This window comes from Heloderma suspectum, chromosome 7 (assembly GCF_057233095.1).
Source record: "Heloderma suspectum isolate Gila_16-S chromosome 7, 16-S_ref, whole genome shotgun sequence".
Classification (NCBI taxonomy): domain Eukaryota; kingdom Metazoa; phylum Chordata; class Lepidosauria; order Squamata; family Helodermatidae; genus Heloderma; species Heloderma suspectum.
This window is the reverse complement of record NC_139464.1, coordinates 10,008,752-10,031,116: the sequence shown is the minus strand read 5'-3', so window position 1 is coordinate 10,031,116 and position 22,365 is coordinate 10,008,752. Positions and strand designations below refer to the sequence as shown.

Sequence of the window (22,365 nt, the reverse complement as noted above, 5' to 3'; positions counted from 1 at the left end):
GCAGAAAGTTGATCTCCAGATGTTTTGGACTTCAACCCCCAGCATTCCTGGCCATTGGCCATGCTGGCAGGGGCTTCTAGGTGTTGGAAGTCCAAAACGTCTCCAGCTCTGCCTTCCGTCCACCCCAGGCTAGATGGATCAATGGTATGAGTCAGTACAGCAGCTTCATATGTTCAGGGGAGGGAGGAATGTTATTACGTTTGCAATAAAATTGTCGATCCAGAGCAAGGCCTCTCACAAAACACTGCGCTTGCTTCATTTTAGCTACTTCTAGCAGCTTTCTAGGACCAAATCTGAGAAACCCTCCCCCTCCTTTGCTTCAAATTGAATTCGTTACCCCTGGAACTCCCTCCCAGAACGTAACGCTGCTTTTCTCTCCCTTCAACCACCCCTCTCAAAATGCAACCCCCTTAGTCCTCATCGGCTACTGAAAGGAAACTCATGGATGTATAACAGAACTAACCGCATAGTCTTTCCTTCTTTGCTCTCACCTCTAGCTTCCTCCTCTCTATTTTTACACCGTAAGCTCCTTGCAGACAGGGACCTGCCTTCTTGTGGTTATGGTGTATGGATGGTGATATTGTTTAAGAAAACGAATGAGACAGCAGATCAATCGGGCCCTTCCGGGTTTGTCAACCTAACCTACCCACTGTTTAAGGCCCAACAGTGCAATCCTCAGCAGGATTACTCAGAAGTGAGCCCCACTGATTTCAGTGGAATTTACTCCTTAGTGAGACAGCTTTGGATTGCAGGTGAAGAGTTTAAAGGAGCGAGAGCTGCTGCTGCCGGACGGCCAAGGCCTGAGGAGATAGCAGCCACCCACCTGCACTCTTGTCAAGGAAGTAGGCCAGGAGACACCTCATCACGGCCTGGTGGCAGATGACAAGGACGTTCTCCTGTCTCTCCAGCTCCATGATGACCGGCTCCAGGCGCTGAACCAGATCTTGGTAGGACTGGGGGGGAAGAGACTGCATGTGTTAAAGAGGGTGCAGAAGGGAGAGAAGCCACAAGAACTCAAGGCCAGATCATGCTGACGAAGACTTCGACACGGTGTGTCTCTTGAAGCTTCTCTATGCCACCAGTTAATTATTTTGGGTAGGCCAGGAAGCCACCAGAAAAGGCAACAAAGGAAGGAGGTTTTTAGCAAATGGGAAAGCTTGCATACCCAGCTGAGCTGAAGTACCTGAGGCATACTGAGTTAAATGGTGCTAGTAAATATACACACACACACACACACACACACATATATATATATATATATATATATTTCCATCACCAGCCATTATTTGATGCTGCCTTTTAAGTGTGCTAAGAAAAAAATACAGTAACTGGACACTTATAGACAAATTTTCTGGGGGCTCCATTTTCTGCTTTTTCAGTCAATCAATGCATATGAAAGCTGAAAAGCATGTCCTTTTCTTTATTTTGAGGGAAAACACTGCTCCATGAAGAGGGAGATAGACATTGCTACAAAATTTCTCCCCCCCCCCCCCCGGCTAATGCCAAAGTATGTTTAAAGGGGAATTACCTTCCCGACTTAGACCCTGGTTCACCAGTGGGTAGGGGCACGGAGGTTTGAGTTTTCAGTAAAGAAAATTCTGAGGAAACATGGCTGTCATCTGGCCTGGATTTCTAGGTAGATAGGTGTGTGTGCGTGCGTGCACGCGTGTGTGTTAGAATTGGAGAAATCTAGAAGGTCCTAGAGATGCTCCCAGAAGATGCAGAACCCAACTGTGGACAGAGAACCAGGAAGGGGGACAGTTCCCCTCACACACCCAATTCAGAAGGAGGGAAGCCACCATCCTTCCCTGAAGAGAGTTCACTTTTGTTCCATCTTACTTTCAAAACACAGGCACTTGCATGTTTCAGAGGCTTGTTTTTCTGCAAGGTTAGCAAGCTCTAGAGGCAAGGATAGTCTTTAAAGGAGGCCTCAGGGGGCCTTGCAAATTCACCAGGGCACAGAATAAAGAGGAACAAGGAGGAGACAGTAGACACAGCAGTTCATAACTGGCTTGGAGCCACTTTTCACTTCTGTTTATTTTATTTATTTATATACATCTTTGTATTTTCTTTTATTTTGTATTTTATATCCATCTTTGTAGGCACGGTGTTCACTCACAGTGGAGCAACATCAGCTCCATTATAGGGAGCTGCAGAGTAAAACAGGGGGTAGGGGGAGTTTCCCTGCTAACCATTGTGCCACACAGGCACATTCCTGAGCTTCACTGGCTTGTTTCTGAAACTTGTGTCTTGGGGAGATGCAGTTTTGGAAGTTATCTCGTTCCAGCCATAGGTTCTTCTCTCTGAAACAACTCCAATGTAACTGAAAGTCAGATGGAGAGAGAAGAACTTCCCTAAGGCCATCTACTGAATTGAAAACTGTGTTGAAAACTGAAACATTCTAGACCACAGTATCCTCTAGGATCACACTGGCCCTTCTGTCTCATCCATCCAGAGGCCCAAAACTCCATGCTATGTTCCATTAACACAGATACCCCAGTCATCTCAAACCATCCCCTTGTGTCCCAAGGAGCAAAACAGGCAGACGAAACACAAACTCCAAAGCACAATTTCATGGGGTTGGATCCAGAGATCTGCTCGTAGACAGGATTGGAAAAGTTGACTTTCCCATCCCCTGGTCACCCTGGCAGCTCCCCCCAACCCCCCACAAGGGCCAGGGGACCCTGCTGAATAGGGGGGCTGTTCCTCCTCAGGCCCCATGCCACAGCCCACCCCTTTTAGAGGGTCCCCTGGCCCTTAATGGGGAGTCTTTTCGGGGGGACTTGGGGTGCTGGAAGCGAGAGGAGGGGGCAGGAAAGTCACTTTGCGCCCACCCCCCTCTGGGTCTAATCCATGTTTTTAAAGCAGTCTCGTGTGCTGCTATACATACCTCCCCAGATGGGTAGCGGTAATAGTATTTGTCCTGGTCACGCAAAGCAAATTCCTCAGGATACTTCTCCTTGATGTCATCGTAAGTCATCTCCTCACACACACCCTAGAAGAACCAAGAGAAACATTCCAGCGTCTATCATGGCAAGCTTCTGGGGGTGGGAAGAAGAGATTGATCACACAGCCAGTTTCCAAGCCAGATTATAGTGAAATCCCTCCCTGAACTAGGCCTTTTCATCTCACAAAGATTCGCAAGACAAAATATGGTTGCCAGCTCCTAAGCAAAGAGATGGCCAACGGTAGTGCAGAGCAAATCACCAGGACAGGAGAACACTGTGAAATACAGGTAGATTTCAGTGGGATTTCAATACACTTACTGTTCTCTGAATTGTGTGCAATATTATGACAGCCAGTGTGGTGTAGTGGTAAGAGTGTTGGGACTGGGAGCTGGGTTCTAGTCCCCACTCAGCCATGGAAGCTCACTGGGTGACTTTGGGCCAGTCACAGACTCTCAGCCCAACCTACCTCACAGGGTTGTTGTTGTTGTGAGGATAAAATGGACAGGAGGAGGATAATGTAAACCACCTTGGGTTCTTTGCAAGAGGGAAAAAAGGCATGATATAAATGCAATAAATAAATATTATTACACTTGAGATCCATTTAAGGCAGGGATGGGAAACATGTGGCCCTCCATAAGACTGCAACTCCCATCATCCTTCACCATTGGCTATGCTGGCTAGGGCTGATGAGTGTTGCAGTCCAACATCATCTGGAAGGCCACATGTTCCCCACCCCTGATTTAAGGCTTAGGACAAGAAAAGGTGGAGTGAAAATGTTTTAAGGTAAAACAAATGTGCTGGTATTCACCTGTAAAGCCCTAAATGGCTTGGGGCCAGGTTACCTGAAGGATCACCTCCTCCTTCAGATACCAACCTGGACCTTAAGATCACCTTCAGAGCCTCTTCTCCTGGTGCCCCAACTAAACGAGGTGCAACAGGTGGCTACTAAGGAGAGGGCTTTTTCGGCAGTGGTGCCACGGTTATGGCATACCCTCCCCAAAAGATGGCCTTGTGCCCCCTTTGTAGGCTTTTCTTTTTTGCTTGTTTTAATCTTTACCATTTAAATGTTTTCAACTGTAAACCAGCCAGTGGACGTCACTTATTGGGCTGCATACAAATACTGTTCATAATCATTACATAATAAATAATCAAAGTAGTCCTCACTGAGACGACAAACCTGTGTCTGAGCTGTACCACTTCAGACTGCAAACGTAAGGCTCATGTGACTGAAAGCTCCTGGCTGCCCCCCACCTGCCCCCAGGGTAAAACTAGGCCTCTGTCAAGTTGAGCAACGGGGTTGCTGTGCCCCTTCTTTGATTAAGTTCTGGCCACCTCAACAGTTTCCTTCTAGACCAGTACCCCTTTTGGCAGCGGGCGGTGTGGGGAGGATGACCCCAGCCATACAGTTTCGAAAGCCTCCGATCGCACAAAGACACTTACAGCATCTATTTCATTCAACGCCTTCCACTGCTCGTAGGGCAGGTCAAGAGCTTCTGCTGTCTGGATTGTCCTCTTCAGCTGGCTGGTCCAAACTTTGAGATCTTTCAGGTTCTGCTCCTGGACAAAACGGTTCAGTGCCTTGGAAAACTATAGAAAGAAGAAGAAAAAAGATGAAGAGAATGGTCCAGCCCTTACTACTTTCTATGAGACCCCTCTCTTGTCTCACAACCAGAGTTGCTTTGGGAAATGGGGAATTTGTGAGGCACAGTGGATCAACTGTGTCAGCAAGGAACATTGCCGAGGTTGCCATGGACATGGGATGCAGCATTATGACATCACCAGGCTGCATCACACAGCCCAGTGGTACTGATGGCACAAGTAAAGGAACAGGATTGACGCAGCTATTAAATGGGATACTCCAAAAAAGGGACCAAATCCTATATCAGAAAGTTTGGACAGTTCTGGAGAAAAAAAACCCCTACCTACTCCAAGACACAGTTTGGTAGTTTATCAATACGACACTGGGATACTAGAGCTCACAGCGGGTGAGGAACTTAAGGGGCATATTCATTACGCCAGGAACAAATTCCATGTGGTCCTATAGTGGCAGAATAGGGCAAAGGAAGAGGTCTTGAGGGTTCCGCCCCCCCCCCTTTTTTAAGTTCTGGAGGAGCAATGTAAAGGGTTGTCTTCCCTGTAACACAGTTTTCTGGATTTCTAAGGACCTCAGCCTTGTTTTCATAAACTTTAGATCGCAAGCTGTTAGTCCTCATGGTCACATGCAAACATTCTAAAATGTCCAGGAACGTCTCGAGTGTTGCTACATGTTTACCAGCCTTTCACTCAAGGCCTTTGGCCATGATCCCCTCTTTCTTATGGAGGCACCTGCTGCTCTTCTGACCCCTTCCCCTCCCAAATCTACCACGCTTCATTCAGAATAAAGCATGAACATATGTTTCCTTTGAGATAATTTAGATTTCGAAGAGCAAGGTGAACAGGTCTGAGGAAAGACAGGTGAAAACGGAAGAGCTGTTTTGTCACAAAGCAAAGACACCAGGGATGTGTGTGTCCGCTCACACTCTTACCAACCCAATCCCATGTGCATTTACACAGAAGTAGGTCTCGATGTGCTCAACAGGGCTAATTCCCAGGTAAGCATATCCTGATTAAAGGCCAGTCTCTCGGCCCCAAAACACAGGACTCGCCCCAGCCCTCTACCTTTTTGCCTCTGCTGGACAGTCCCAAGTCCCCGCCAATCTTCCCTTTGAGGTTGGATTCACTCTCGCCATGCCGGCACAGGTAGATGGTGCGGGGCTGGACGTGGATGTTCATCAGGTAGTAGACAATGCGACTCTGGATGTGGTCTTGGACCTTGTTCACTAGGTACCTTCGGCCAACGTCAATCACTTTGATGAGCGACAGCTCTCTAGGGAGGAAAAGCAGGCACATGCCGAAACGGTTAGATCAAAACCATCTGCCCAAAAGAAATGTCAAATTCAAGGAACTGTGGAACCCATATGTGGGGCTGCACAAAAATGTCAAAGATGCTGCACCCTTGCCTAAAGTTATAATCCCACGAAAAGAGTAGATCAGCTGCAGAAGTATTTGGCAGCAGCTAAAGCGGTCTTATGCCAAGTGTTGCATTTCACTAACAACCTGTACGGGTCTGGGGTCCTAATCTGGCCCGCTGGGGTCCCAATCCAGCCTCCAGGGTTCCCCAGATGGCCACACCCCTTCCCCTGGCCCCACCCCATTTCCTCCGACCACTGTTGGGTGGTTTCCCAGCTTTTGTGCAGTTTTTTCCCCATTCTAAAAGGCTGACCTGCCTCTCCTAAGGCTTAGTTACCAGCAGTAAAAGCTTTAAGCCGAAATACACTGGTGTTTTTGGCCCCACCCCTTTTGCTATCTACTAGATAGCAAACTAGATTTAGTAGATAGATCTACTAGATTTTGCCACTAGAATGCGGCCTGCAAGAGCTTCTCAAAAATGGGCTGAAAGAGGTTCTGCACCCCTGCTGCACAGCGCTAGGTGCAATTAACCCACTGAATTTGTATATTATCTGGTTGTTAAAACAGGAGGACCCTTCTGCCTTCCTTCTGAAGTTCTGAGGCCCCCCTCAGACTCAGAGCGACTCGTGTCACTGCTGAGCTAAAGGCACCTCCCCGCCCATCCCAATCATCCTGCAGGCAAGCTCACAGAAGCATTTCAAAATTCTGCCCCTCTTGTTTTCACTTTCAGTGCATCTAATCGCTTAAAACCAAGCAAATTGCCCTTGCAAATGTTTCTCACGTTTGTGCATCTATCTAAGTGATACATTTACCAAAATGATTTATTTATTTTAAAGCAATTGAAAATGACTTCTTTGGCCATAACAAAGATCTCCCACTGCAAAGCGGTTAACATAGTGTGTGTGTGTGTGGCGGGGGGGGGGGGTTAAGTAGGCAGAGAAGTGACTTTGCTTCCTTAAAAAAGAGATCGGACTATACCAGTTTCCTTACCTATCATAGTCATCTGGGTCAAGGGGCTGGTAGCTAGATTGGTAACAGCTGATTCTCTTCATGAAATCTTCCATAGCATCAGTTGAGTTGCAGTCCTTATAATCTGGGCTGGACAATTTGACTTCCTAGAGCAATATAATGAAAAGTAGTGTGTGTGGGGGGGTGTAAGAATTAAGTAGCCCATCACTAAACCAAGACAGTTTTACTGGCGTGTTGATGGAGTGTGATTCACAGGCATCTAGATCATCACACTATTTTGGTGCCAGTTGTCGGAGGGTGATAGAGAAATTACAGAGCAGGATTGGCCAAAGCTGCCCATTGGCTGCTTTCCGCCCGAAAGAACAGGGCTGACTGAATCAGCCCCTTCAAAGGGACAGTGGCACCTATCATCAAGAGCCAGTTTGAATGGGCCACAAGAGAGAGGTCGTCAGCAGTAATAACGCTGCACAGTTGCTGGTGGAGGCCAATGCTGAAACAGCTGTCTGAATCCTTGTAGGAAACTGCGGGTGGAGGACATTGATCAATGGGCTTCATGGGTCTCTCCTTGCCATCACAATACCACAATTGTTCCCATTTTTATAGGGCTCCCCATGCCCACTTTTCCTGGCCCCATCTCCTTTCCCCCAATTGTTTGGTGGTTTCCCAGCTTTTATGCAGGTTTTCCTCCATTCTATAGGGTCGACATGCCTCCTTTAAGGCTTAGTGAGTTACGGGCAGCAAGAGCTTTAAGCTAAAATATGCTGGCAACTTTGGCCCTGCCCTCTTTTGCCTCGGCCCCCACCCACCACTGGAACACAGTTCCCAAGAACTTCTCTGAAATGGAATTTGTCCCTCAGGCTGAAAAGCAGTTCGACACCGTCCGTTGGCAAGCAAAGATTTCAGCCTGGCCCCACCACTCAACCAGATCTACTCAAGACATTGCACCAAGCCTGCCATATCCATCTCTAGCACAAAATGCATTTTTAAGGGCTCTTTCCAGGCTGGACGAGACTCTGACAGAGAGGGGACACTTTTCAGACTTACCATAATGTTGGTAGCAACAACAGTTGGGTCATTGCAGACAGATTCAATGAAGAACACCTGGGAAGCAGCAGAAGGAAGACAGTTTTTAAAGTAACAGGCAAGAGAAACACACAGAGTTGCTCTATACAGTGTCAGACCATTCGTCCATCTAGTTCTCTGCTCTGCCTGGCATCAGCTTTCTGGGATCTCAGGCAGAAAGGTCTTTCCTAGCCCTGGTAAATGAAATCCTTCTAACTGGAGATGCTAGTTAGGGACTGGAGATGCCATCCTGGGACATTCTGCAGGCAAAGGATGTGCTCTGCCATGGAGCGAATGTTCCTTGCTGTGTCCTGTGCCCAGCCAGACAGTGCCAGTACCATCCCATGAGTTTCAAAGAAACTTGCAAAAATGCATTTTTGAAAGGAAAAAGAAATGTCTCTGCAGTGATTTCTCAAACACAGGAACGGCAGGACTACAACTGCAGCACAGCAACAGGCACACCTGGGATACTCCTCTTTCCGTCGTTATGACAGCGGACTTCATACCAGTATTCCTCGCTAGCATGTTTGCATTACTCACTTTGAATCCATTTTCTTTGGCAAAATGCAAGATCATTGATCTTCTCTCACGCGTCGTGTTTGTAGCATCAAAAACCTTTTTTCAGGAGAGAAAAATCAACGAGGTCAGAGAGCTTATTTTTAAAAAACGGTTCTTTTTTTAGTGGGCAAGGGCATGTTTCTCCCGAACTGTCCTGTCCCTGCCCCAGGGGAGAGGGTTCTACCCAAGAAGAGCACTACGAACCACAGCCCATTTCTGGGGAACCATCTAGTATTGGGTACCTTGCAAAGAATTCTGGGCGTTATGCCATCCGGCATTTTGCCCATCCAGACCAGGATTGTCCATGGCACAAGGATTTCCCAAAAGCCTTTCCCTGGGGGTTGCCACGGATTGAAATGTGGGACATTCTGCATGCAAGCCACATGTTCTACCACTGAGCTATGGTCCAGCACAGGATTACTCAACATGGTGTCCTCCAGGGACCCCACCTCCCAGAATCCCCCAGACTTTTACATTCTGAGCAAGAGTGCACAGTCAGGACATAATAACTAACCTATGCTTAGTAATCCAAGGGTTAAAGAGATCCCAGGTATGACCCTCTTGCTTTGAAAATTGGAAAACACAGTAGGAGCCCTGGGTGTACTAATAATAGTAGTGAACCCGGGTATACTAATAACGAGAAAGAGGAGACCAGACAAAACCAAAAAGATGAAACCCACCCAAGCCTGTGTGCACTGAGAAAAACCTTTTCACTAGAGACCAGCTGTGCACACACACGGCCCCAACAGGAAACTGCATCCAAGCTGCAGAGACAGCGCGTCACTCTGCCGGGAACAAGACCCCTGCGTTAAAAAAGCCACTCACCGCAATCTGACCACCTTCCTCAGACAAGTACAGTTTGACGTCTCTCAGGGCATGCAAGGCGCATTGCCTGCAACAACAGGAAAGGCAGGTTAAGGATGCTGTGAATCACAGAGTTAGTAGGAAGCTAAAGGCAACTTAGCCCCAACCTTGCTACCGAGGAGACTATTCTGCCACCAACTCCCAAAGCCTCCCTTGATTCCCCCATCGATACATAATCCAGACCGCAGTGAGCCACCACTGCAGTTAGCAGGTGCCCTGCAGCAAGCCGCTGCCAGAGCAAATATCTGTAGGTGGCACAAAGGAGTCAAACCCCTGTAAATGTGACTGATTTGTTAATACTTCCATATTGCTGCTAGAGAATCCAACTGCTAACCAAGTAAGGCAGCTGGCGCTTTGATCCCAAGGGAGAATAACATTTATCTGCCAATTTATCCAGAGCCATGAGGACTGGCATCGTGCTTTGTTGGTACCTACGTGGAAGTTCAAGTGTAAGGCAATTCTGTTCTGGACTGCAGACTGCACCACTGCTGAGATCATTCACACTTCACCTGAATCCACCAAACCTGTTATTTTATATTTAGCGAGTTGAACCGAAAAACCACATGCTTTACAGCAAATGCCTTTGCCACAGACTCTCACTAGCAAAACATGTGCTTAGATGCTTCCCAGACTACTTGGAAACAGTCAAGGGAGAGAAGGCTATTGCATCCTGTTCAAACAGTCACCTTGAATCGTCAACAAAGGACAATGCTTCTATTCACAAAATGCAGTTTTCAGGTTATATTAGATTCTCAAAAGTTTTGCAGAATGAGAATGTACCCTTAATGTGCTGACTGCCTAAAGATCAGAGGCATGCCCTGAAAGCACTGACTCTTATTCTTGACTCAAGGGCCAGCAGGACTGGCAGGGTGGTGGTGGTGGTAAATATCGAGTCAATGTTCAGCCTGCAACAACAAAATATTCCAGAATTCGATAGAATGAATTGCAGCCTGCTCGACGTGGCTGGATGGCTCAATCAAGCTCCCTTCGTGGAGGAGCAGTAGAGTATGGTCACCCTGACCCTTGACAGGTCGCTCTCCAGTTTAACACTTGTAAGCCAGAATGAAGCAATGGGTGGAGCCATCAGCACAGATAGCAGACTTGGTGGATGCGCGGCGCAGACGCAGAGAGTGGCGCAAGATGGAGGGCACGGAAAGGAGGCGTAGTGCCCGGTTGGCGTGCACTCAATCGGCTGCGCCCCGGGGATCCAAGGGAAAAGGGGAGGGATTCTCCCTAGTCCTTAAATACAGGGGTCTGCCAGTAATTGCCTTTCAAATGGGGACCAACTGTTCCAACTTAGGGCATAGGGATGCTGCTGCTCAGATCTAGTTGCTACCTGTAGAGTTGTTAAGTTGTAAAAGAAGAATAAAGCTTTGAAAAGAATCCCTTTGTCTGTGTCTGGACTTGGCTACTGGATTAGTCTGAGAGAGCCCTCCAAGGAGCCCTTGACAGCAGGCTGCACAGCACATAGGAAGCCTCATAAAGAGGCTTCCACGGTCTCCTCCCCTGGGACTGCCCTCTTTTCACCCTCTCCACGCTCCATTTGTGAGCCTGGAGAAGCAGCTGGTGCAGAGAGAACCGTGCTGGCTACGAGGAGGCAAGGAGCGTGGTTCCCAGAAACCAAAAAATCCTGTGGCCCTCTAGACAGTGTCTAGTGGCCATAGGATTGTTCTCTTAAGCAGACACTTGCCTGTACCTCTCCAAACATTTTTTCCCCTCCTCAGTGTTACCAGAGAGCACCAGCTCCATTTTATCGTCACGCTATCACTTTGGCACATATTCTCCATCTTGTCGGTGATGTGAGCTGGGAAGAGCTGAGTACCCAGGATAGAGCATCTTTGTCTGGACTAGTCACCACCCTCAATTGTTATGGACAAGACAGCACCCCAGCCCTCTATGCTCCAGGGCTAAGGAGCTCTTGGGCACCCAAAAGACAAGCCCCCACCATCACCTTATACCTCCGGTCTCCTGTTTGCTGTATAGTCTTGGGCAAAGCATTGGATTAATCAAAAGAGCATCTCCACCCTGACAGCAGTGAGAACAAAAAGCAGAGGCCCAAGGGAACTTGGGAGCACAACCACACTCACCTGCGGACCTTCATTGCCTCCTCGTTATCAGGACGGAAGAAGTTATAGGAACTGTAACGTCTCACGGCTTCACGGCGATACTCTCCAACATTAAACACTGCAAGGCAAGGAAGGGAAAGGTCAGTGCCGACACTTCAGCCGGGGCAGCCCAGCAAGACAGACAAACAAATGAGTTTCAATAGGCTTCCCTGGCAAAAATGGTTTGTATATACTGCAACAAAGGTAGGGCAGGCTTGCAACCAGGAATTTGCCAGCCTCTCTGCGGTGAATCAGGGTTGCCTCCAGGGCAGATATTCGTAAACGTTTTTTTGTAAAACTGGATGAGGACGTGTTGAGTTTATCTTCCCCCAGACCGTTCATGGGGGTAACCAGTGACTTACCCACGAATGGATAGGCTGGTGACATATTTATGGGCTAGTACATTATTTTCAACGTTGAACAAGAGGCCAGAATAAAGTTGGGATTACACAAATCTCCCATCAGCCCCAGCCATCATGGCCAATGGTCAGCGCTGATGGGAATTGTAGTCCAAAACAATTGGAGGGCACCAAGTTGCCTATTCTGGTATACTCCAACTGGCAGTGACCTGCCATGGTCTTTCTCTGAGAGTCTTTAACTGGAGATGCCAGGGATTGAAACTGGGACCTTCTCTAGACAAAGTTTGTGCTCTGGTGCTGAGCTACGGCTTCGCCACCAAACAGAAAGAGACCCTAATTGATGAACCTGTCTTGAAACCAAGCCAGACCACCGGCCTGACAAAAACAGTCTTATCTAATCCCCCTGCTCCAGTTGGAGTGGTCTACTCCAATTGTCTCCTTGAGCAATGCAATCCAGGATCCTTTTAATTGGGCAGGATCTGAATCTGGGACCCCCTGCACGCAAAGTACAGGCTCCACCGTTAAGCTCGAGTCCCTTCCGTACGGAATCTTAGAAACGCACTTTCCAATGTACAGTAGATGGTTGAACATGAAGGTGACTTTCCAACAACCTTCAAAAGTTTGTTGGAACTTTTCAGAAGTTCCAACAACTGAACTTCTGAAACATGTAACCCAACTCCAGTAGTTCAACCAGCACTGACCTTGGGTTGCCAGAGGGCCAGCTCCATGAATGTACTTTCAGGGAATTATTTCTGGAGAGACATGAACATGTTCTGGAAGAATCTATCATCCGTGCAACATCTCCCGAGTTGCACCAAAGAGGCATCCAACTCAACAGGGGCACCCTTTAAACAAGTAATGCCAACGATGACAGATTCACGGACTAAGCAGCCACATAAGGAAGTGTCTGAAGCCCCCCCCCAGAGCCCCCAACTTTAAAAGGCTAAATTAGCCCAGAACCTCACCTTTTGTTGGGACGCCAATCCAATTGAGGTAGCGGGTCAGCTTCTTGGACATGTAGGTTTTCCCACGAGCTGGGAGGCCAACCATGACAATCACAGTGGGTGAATTGGTAAGCTGCGGACCACATGCTACAGGAGGCGGGGGAGAAAAATAGCAAGAAAGTGGCTGTTAAAACAACCTAAGTTCCCTTCTACCGTTTTAGTATTGCATTTTACAAGATCAGGCACCTGTTTGCCATAGTAGCTAAAAAGTACATATAAACTAGTGCACGTTTGCCATAGTAGCTAAAAGGTTACTCTGTAAACTAGGAAGTAGCCAAATTCAAATCGCACCTCTGCCATAATGAACTCACTAGGTGGCCATAACCAAACCAATGTCTCTTAGACTCAGCCCCAACAATCTACAATAGGGGGATAATAACAGTAACCTACTTTACAGAGTTGTTGTACGGATTACCAAGATAACATGCGCAAAGTACTTTGAATACTTACAGAGCATTACACCGACGCAAATACTACTCTAAGCTTGGTCCTTCAAAAGACCAAAGGGCAGGGGAGGGGGGAGCCAATATGTCCCAGTTTGCTATACATATGTCAGCTTTTCCACTCCAGCCTTGAGACGAAACAACTTCCGCTACTAGACATTTAAAACCAGGAGTCTGCAAAACTGGTTGCGTTATCATTACAATGGGACACATGCCAGACATACCAAATCAGCTGCAGGGGTACTGGATAAGAAATCATGATGCACCAGCCAAGATCTTCTGCTATCCCCCCCCCCAACACGCACACACACACACACACACCACACTTATGGCACGCCAATGAGATTTCCCCCCTGTACCTGATGCAAAATTCAGCTTCCTAAGAATCTCAGTAAGTTTCTAGTCCTTATGGCTTACAAAACTGCACAACACTCAGAAATGCATGGAACCATTCCTGGCAGCATCTCAGAAGCCAGTCACAGAAATAGTCTCTTCTAGCCATGTATCCCTTTGCCTTCCAATCGCGACTTCCCCCAGCTTGTACCCACTTCTGCTGCTCAGGAGCAACAAACTCCTCTCAGGTTGGCTGTTACTCAACAGAGCAGAAACTTGCCGCTACACAATACACATTTGCCCTTCTCCTCCCTCCATTACAACTTTCTGGCATGTGAGGTCTTTGTAATTCTTCTGGGCTTGATCCTGCCCAATGCATCTCTATGGCAACTCCAACCAGATGCCTTGCAAAGCATTCGCATGACAGCATGGCAGCCAAAGGATGTTGCTCCTCTGCTGCTCCAGGAGGCAAAAATTCAAGGAAGGATGAGGAGTCCTTGGCACACCGAGTGCCCGGGGGAGTCTGAGAGCGGCATATCGCCAAGAAAGGTCCGTGCCTTCCTTTCTTGCATTCCAAGCACCTTTGGTAAGAGACTTTGCTTGGGAACAAGGTGTGCGAGACACCTGAAGGAACACCCAACTGCACAGTGTCTGCAAGAGTCCTGCAGCCTGCAAACATGTATGAGGTTATAGCAGAGCAAGCAAGTGAACATGTCAGCCCTACAGCACCACCAAAAGAGGCTAAATGCAATGCCTTGTCATGGGATGCATCAGATGACACTTCAAGCACTAACCACTGGGCCCCTTTACTGGGGAGATCGCTAAGCTGTAAGGAGTCAACAGGAGTTACCACTGTGTAAAAGAAAATCAGTGTGGTGTGGCAAAGGAGAGGCATGTTCAACTGGGAGTGGGGAGATCTGGTTTCCAATCTCTGACCAACCAAGTAGCTCACTAGCAAGGCTCAAAGCAAATTGTTAGTTCTCAGCCGAACCTACCTTGCAAGAGTGTTGCCAAGGATATAACGGGCTTGGGAGCATCGGAATGGGATTGTATGTGTGCATATATATGGTATCACACACACAATTCTCAAGGGAAAACAAACCCAGGTTCATTTATTATTATCACTATTATTTACATTTCTATACCGCCCAATAGCCGGAGCTCTCTGGGCAGTTTACAAAGATTAAAAACATTAAAAATACAATATACAGAGATTAAAAACCATTTACATAAAAAAACACATGAACAGACAATATACACAAAAGAAACATATCTAAAACAACTTCAAACAAACTATCTCAAAAACAAACAACCATAACCAGAAGGCATTCCAGGATCAATTAAACACTTACCATATACTGCCGAATGCCTGGAAGAATTTGACCTATATCAATTAAGAGCGCGGTCCTATGTATTTCTACTCAGAAGTAAGTGCCACCAAGTCCAATGGAACTTAATCCCAGGTAAGTATGTATAAGATTGCAGACTAAGTAAATATGCACAGGATTCTTTGTGCAATTGATTATGGTTTTGTTAAGTCTTTGGAAGTGGGGCAGGATTGGGGAGGAGCTACGCAGAACCCTGAAAATCCACCACTAACCTATAAATTCCACTCAGTGCTATTCTCACTACTGTCTCTCCTGCTTTGGAGATCTTTTTTTAACCTTGCATTGCCTACATACTTGCAAACATCTTTGCTACCTTAAGGTCTAGAAACTTGCTTTTAAAATCTGGGGTTCTTGAGATACCAAATTCTGCACCCAGTGCTAATTCCCATGCTTGGGCAGTGAGATCACAGAGTACGCATGTGGTCCTATTTTGTAGACAGAATGCTGTGAGGAGTAGGAACAAGAGAAGCATCCCTTAAGGTTCGCAGAACTCAAGTTGATGGTTTTTTTCTTTTTTAAAGTGACGTACAAGAAATGGTTCCAAAATGCTGCACCGAACTTGCTGAATTGGAAGCTCAGGATGCAGACAGCTTCAAATTATGGTTCTCGTTTTAATTAAGAGCTGCATCACCGTGGGCAGAGTTTGCATATAACAACAACAATGGAAACAACCCCAAACCAGGCAGAGTGCATTTTGCCCTGCTATTCAGCTTCATAGGATGAAACAACCTGTTCAGCCAAGTCATGCAGCTTTGCCTAATGCAAACTAGCTCGGAATGCCGAAACAGAATATGGTGTTGTTTTAAGAAAAAGGTGAGCCATATTTCCTAATGCTTGGAGGCATCACCCAGCGCAAGCCTCCTGAAATGAACGCAAAATTGGCAAGTCTGCTACTATGCGCAGAACCAGCGAAGATGAGGCTGCTTCAGAGCACATACAGAGAACACTCATCCAGTGCTGAGTGGCTTCAACACACCACCCACAATCAGCAGGGTTGTAAGCTAGTCAGGAAAGAAACAGCTGCTACCACCACCGCTGCCACGGCTTTCTGAGTCTTCAGATAAAATGTCTGTTCAGTCTGGAGGTAGCTTTTTGCATAAAAGACAGCTACCATCCATTCCTCTAGCAGTCAAATCAGGCTTTTTATGCAAAGCATCTTATGCAGCCAGAGAGCATCTCTCAAGGGGCTTGCAGGCCAGCTTTCTTCCCGCCCCTCTTTGGAGGCCAAAGCATGCCCGGGAAATAAACATTAACCAGAAGGGCAGAAACAGGGCCGATTCCTTATCAGTCATTCCAACTGGGCAATCTTTTTCTCCCTGCACTTCGGCGCTCCAGTGCAAAGTGCTCTCTGCAGTGTTGGTCCCTCTTAATCTCTGCTCCTACACACTCTTCACTGTGGGTACCAACGACCAGCCAGGGGAGGAAGATGTTTTCATTAAATTATTTCCTCTTCGAAGGCTCAAATATACGGATTTCTGCGTGCACTGTTATCTCGGGAATCTGTATCCAGGAGTGCTTGCTTCTCTGAACATTTCATTCTGATTCTGCCCCAGTTTTTGAACTCCAGGCTGACTCTGACTGACTCGAGGGATGCAGTGAAATTTCCTCTCAAAGCATAGTATGGCCGAGGGTTTATCCAGATGTTTTTCATTTTGAAAAGGGCCTTTCAAAATAATGCATGCTCGCTTTGGGCCATAGCAAAAATATTCTATTCACAAGTAATGGAGAGGGGGTTGATTGCTGTGCCAGATGTGAATGCTGCAGTACCAGAAAGCCACACTATTTGGGGGGTGGGTGGGGGAGAGAGAGAAGACAATATAAAATAAAAAGAAAGAAAAAGTGGCATGAAGTGGCAAAGCAAGGTGTCAGCACTGGACGTTTCTTCTTATTTTGAGAGGGCTACATGAGTACTCCTGCACTCAAGTTACACAAAACTCTTCTCCAGGCAAAGGCAATATGTACAGCTTGGAACAACTGAGTGTGTGGGTGTTAGGCTTTCACAAAAAAAAGCAGAACTTTTCTGCATCCTATCCAATTAGTTCAGGTCTGCCTTATCTCCAAATACACCTCCCACCCCAAAGCCCTTGCCAGCAAGTGCCTTCTTGCCTGCCACACCCCTCACTTAAGAGAGAGGCTGGTCACAGTGGCCTCATTCAGTGGTCAGTTGTAAGCTACGTTTTAGCATTACGTGAACAAGCTGCAGATTCATCAGCTCCTCCTTCCCCAGGTACAGCCACAAGAAGGAGATCTGAAGCTTCCGCTTGTTTTTAACTATCTGCAGTTTAACATCATGTCTGAACCCTGACAAACTGTGGTTAGTTTTTAACTATGGTTTACCGGGGCAAGCCAACTTCAAACTGAGGTTTATGAAGCTGGCTTGTTTCAATAAACCAATGAAACAGCAGTTAACTGCAGTTAATTGGAAACAAAAGCAAAAGCTTCCAATCTCCTCCTCCTCACGGCCACACCGGAGGATGGGAGGTGGGATACATGAATCCAAAACTTACACACTTAAATGCTAAACCATCGTTTAACATTATATCTGAACCAGGCCAGTGCCCTTCAACAAGAAAACTGTTCAAGCATTGGGGGGGGGGGGAGGGATTCAACAGGAGAGAGGGAAAAATTCTATACATGCGGGGGGGGGGTTGTTTTTTACCTGCCTGGATTTTTTCTAGAACGTGCAAATATTTTGCAGATCTTCACAAGTGCCAACCAGACATACAGCTACATCATACCCAAAACTAGGATGTGGACTATATGGTATACAGAGCGATTCCTAGATTCCCCTTACTACACCAGGCGGCATAGCATGCTACAGATATCCTCTACACATTTACTTGTGAGTAAGCTCTGTTAAAACAAGGCTACTAAGTACACGTTCGAGAGGATTGAGCTAACTGGTTTCAAAGAGATTAGGATCCCCTTGTGCTGAACGTTCTTCTGCAAACAATGTTAAAATGCATTTTTTTCCTAGATTAGGAAATTCGTAAAGAAGTGGAATTGGGATTCTCTGATGAGATGAGGCTATAGTACTAGATGCAGCATCTCCAAGAACAATTTTAAAAAAATATTTGCAATGTTTCTACCAGGATAAACTTTTAAAAATGCAACCCTCTCTTGGTATATAGGAACACAGGTCTCGTATTATATATGAAAATACACGAACACACACAATAACGCAGCCTGCACAAAGCACACACATAACATGCAAGTGTGCCCATATGTATTCGACACAGGGAGACGCTTTTGTCTCTCTCACACTGCTTTCTCCATTCTCCTCCCTCCCGCCCTCTGCCCAGCCACACGTCTCTCATCCCATTAAGCCAGCAGCCGGCACTAACATGGCTTTGGAGATCCTACGTGGGAGACGTGCAATTTGACAGAAAATGAATGGATCTCCGCTAGGAATCCTGACAGGGGCATCATTCCACAGCCAGCCAGCCTGTTGCTAGGAGGAGGAGTCAAGGAATTAGGTATTTCACACACACCACACATGCATGCACGCACGCGCACGCGCGCACACACACACACACACAAGGCACCCAGGGCCAATGAACTCCATGATGCTTTTAAAGGAGAAGTAATTCTCTCTTCGCTCCTCCCTATAGGATTTCATTCTATTTGCATTAGATAAGAATCCGCAGCCGTGTGCCTGAATACACCCTGCTCTCCTTTATTTCAAAGGCTTCCTTCCTCATCTTTTTTTTTTTGGAAGAGGAAGGTCTTTTTTTGTAAAGCAGTTCCAAGCTGAGTAAAATTAACACAGAGTTCGCTATGAGATTCTGAAGAATCAAATACATACACAAAGAGGAGCACAAGGAAAATCCAACAAAGAGTCTTGCAGCACCCTTGAAGAATAATGTATTTATGATCTATGAAAGCTTATGCCATAATAGGCTTGTTAAGTTTTAAGGTGCCACAAGGCTCCTGTTTGTTTTTGCTGCAACACACAAACACAGCTACCCCTCTGGGAATTGTTACAAGGAAAATCTAGGTACGCAAGAGACGTTGTCCAAGTACGAAAGAAAGGTCTTCCCTTCCAATGATGTAACACAGGATGGGGGCTTGGTAAAACCCAGAATGGCACTACATCTACACAAATGCCCAATTCAGATATATTTCCTTGAGACATTAGACTCAAGGACTCAGAATAGAGACTGATGGAAAACATAGTCCCTGTGGATCGCCAAGTGAACATGCTGGCTCTCAAGTAATAGCCAGGGTATCAGGACCTTAAAAAAAAATCTAATTTATCTTTACCCTGAACATTTTAAAGCTGATGAAAATCTTTGATTTGAAAGCTTGCTGGGGAGGGGGTGGGGTTAAATGATCCAGCAAAGGATATCCATCATCTGTACCCATACTCTTTCCTTCAGTCTTAACCATTCTTTCTCGTACACAAACTACCCTCAAGCAAAAGAAGCAAGACTATCCAGTTTTGGTTTTACAAAGTATAAATATATAAATGGTCTTGAAAGGCCACAACTGAAGTACCCAATTAAGGCTACAATCCTAAATACACTTACCAGACAGCAATATCCATTGAACATAGCAGGACTTACTTCTGAGCAAATGGCTTAGCAGCTGCACAACACAATAGTATGCTGTTTACCAGGAAGACAGTCCTGCTGAAATGAATCAGGCATACTTTGGAGTAAACATGCTTTATGCTAGGGTGTAGTATATCTGCAAAGAGGTTCAACTTTAAAGGAAGAGCCCAGGATCCCAAATTGAGCACTTTTAAATGCCACAGACTTTATTGGGAGAGCACGTTTACTCAGATGTCCCCCACTCCCTGGAGTTCTATGGGTTGTACTCTCAAACAGAGGATAGCATCAATCCAATGCTTAAATTCCTCCATTAAAAGAGGGATGGGCAAATTCTGTTTTGGTCTACAGCTCCCATCAGACCCAAACAACATGGTCAAAGATGTTGCGAGTTGTAGACCAAAACATTCAGAAAGCTTGGGAATAGTAACCACCTTAGAATCATTGAATAGTAGGGTTGGAAGGGGCCTATAAGACCATTGAGTCCAACCCCCTGCTCAATGCAGGAGTCCAAGTCAAAGTATCCCTGACAGAGGGCCATCCAGCCTCATCTTGAATGCCTCCAGTGTGGGAGAGCCCACCACCTCCAAAGGGAATTGGTTCCATTGTCATATTGCTCTAACAGTCAGGAAGTTTTTTCCTGATGTTCAGCTGGAATCTGGCTTCCTGTAACTTGAGCCTGTTATTCCATGTCCTGCACTCTGGGATGATCAAGAAGAGATGCTGGCCTTCCTCTCTGTGGCAACCTTTCAAGTTCTTGAAGAGCACTATTCAAGAGCACTCTCCTATTCTCTTCTTAAGGCTAAACATGCCCAGTTCTTTCAGTCTCTCCTCAGAGGGCTTTGTTTCCAGTCCCCTGATCATCCTCGTTGCCCTCCTCTGAACCCTCTCCAGCTTGTCTGCATCCTTCTTAAAGTGTGGCGCCCAGAACTAGACACAGTACTCCAGATGAGCCCTAACCAGTTCTGAGTAGAGGGGAACTAGTGGAAGACCTTGGAAATGAAGACTTTGAAACACAAACTCACTTAAGCACAGAGAGAATACACAACGTTTTGAAGACAACTGCAGTGCTCTGTACCACAATGGTGTGAACAAAGCATTCACAACATCCCTTGGGTTGCCAGGTCACAACCCAGAGGGCATCCCTTTAACACCATCGAGGCTGCAAAATATGGGCGAGAGAAGCGCTGTTGCATAAGTTGACCACTTTACCCACTCAACTCCTGTGTGCTGAAGCAAGCTGGATTTGCATAGGGCCAGGTGGGCAATAAGCCACGAAGAGAAGAAAAGCCACAGGTGTGGAGATGTTCAGGACTGCAGAGTTGATATTGGGACTCCAGGCGGCAAACTGGCAATCCAAAGAGATACACCCCAACACTGCTGGGAGACAAGTCTGTGGGAGTTTATGCATTCTTTCCAGGCGAACAGGCAGCTAAGCTTCTCTTCTCAGCTTCCCTTTTCTCCCATAATCATTTATTGTTATCAGACATAATCATTAACTGTAATTGTACAGTCCCATCTTCCAACTTTACATTAATCTCAGCTTCTTTTGACCACAGTGTGGGGAAATCCAGAATTATTAGCTAAGCTTTTTGCAAAAAATCCCAAAGAACAAAGGAATAAAGAAGTAGAGAACGTAAGCAAAAATTTATCCTTCCTCTTTAATCTGATGCAGGTTTCCTTCCAAGAGACAGGATGTGTTTGCAAGGGGCCCCCGAGGACTGTGGGTAAGAGCAGCCTTGCCCAACCCGGCACCCTCCGGATGTGCTAGACTACAACCCCCATCATTCCCAGACAGCATAGCCCTGTTGGCTGGGGATTAAAGGAGTTGTAGTCCAACACAGCTGAAGGGCACCAGGTTGGAAGAGGCTGGGTAAGGGATTGCCACCTGTTATCTCCCCCCCCCCTGTAGAACTATCCTTCTCCCATCCAAAATAGGCACGTGGTCCAGACAGCAGTTGCCTCAGCTAAGCACTCGCATCATGTTGGCAACACTAAAAAGCCGGTCACGAGATAAGGGCACGGGAGGCAAATTAATAAATGACTGAAGCAGGGTTTTTTCCCCTGAAACCCACAACTCATTATGACTTTTCTGTATTGTTTCTGGAACAGCAATGCTGAGGACATGCACTGTCTCCTGATGGCTTTTAAAGATACTAAAGCGGGGGAAGATTGGCTTGAGAGGATGCCTGGATTAACTCAGCAATAAGTATATCAATTCAGTAAGCGCTGCCAGGAAAAGCTACCAGGTCAAGATTCCAAAAGGAAAACTCCCAGAAGCTTGCTTTATAGAACTAGAAGGAAACAAAAATATTATTTAAGGTGTCGAAATCAGGGGCACAAGGTTAGATGGAATGGACCTGTACCTTGGGTTCAGTCCGAATTAACACTTTCAAAGAAGTAAGTGACCATCAAAGTGGATGAGCCAGCAACTTTGGAATTTTTGTTTGTTAAGGGGTTACCTTCCCAAGCAGCTGGAATAGCTTGTTTGAGTCATCCAGTGGGCATCTTTCTGCAAAGCATCCATGCTCTGCTTGTGGCATGCTATATGGCCTGGTTTGCAGAACTGGATCAGAAAAAGAGTGTATATATGTGGTGTGTCAGTCTATCTTTGGGCGTGTATGTATGCGGTGTGCCAGTCTATCTTTGGGCTAAGGGGTCAGACTAGATGACCTCTTTGTACTTCCAAATAGATTATTACGGAGATCACCGGTATATGGGACAGGAAGCAGAAGAAGAAGAAAATGTAGGTTAAAAATACATCAATTCCCTATTTAGAGAGAAGACAGAAAGAGAATTTTTCAGAGTAAAAGTGTTGCGGAATTCTCTCATT

General features: G+C 46.4%; 1 protein-coding gene across 2 annotated transcripts in view; it reads right to left on the bottom strand.

Moving 5' to 3' along the window:
- Nucleotides 1–22,365, bottom strand: part of PFKFB3 (6-phosphofructo-2-kinase/fructose-2,6-biphosphatase 3) — a 100,092-nt gene that overhangs the window by 14,529 nt on the left and 63,198 nt on the right. For both annotated transcript variants that reach the window (XM_084809066.1, XM_084809068.1), the window contains exons 2-11: nt 12,780–12,905; nt 11,438–11,534; nt 9,312–9,378; nt 8,469–8,543; nt 7,911–7,967; nt 6,888–7,012; nt 5,607–5,814; nt 4,389–4,535; nt 2,891–2,995; nt 824–953 (exon numbers count right to left, since the gene is read on the bottom strand). In XM_084809066.1, the coding sequence (XP_084665192.1) occupies nt 824–953; nt 2,891–2,995; nt 4,389–4,535; nt 5,607–5,814; nt 6,888–7,012; nt 7,911–7,967; nt 8,469–8,543; nt 9,312–9,378; nt 11,438–11,534; nt 12,780–12,905 (1,137 nt within the window). The remainder of the gene's footprint in view (nt 1–823; nt 954–2,890; nt 2,996–4,388; nt 4,536–5,606; nt 5,815–6,887; nt 7,013–7,910; nt 7,968–8,468; nt 8,544–9,311; nt 9,379–11,437; nt 11,535–12,779; nt 12,906–22,365) is intronic.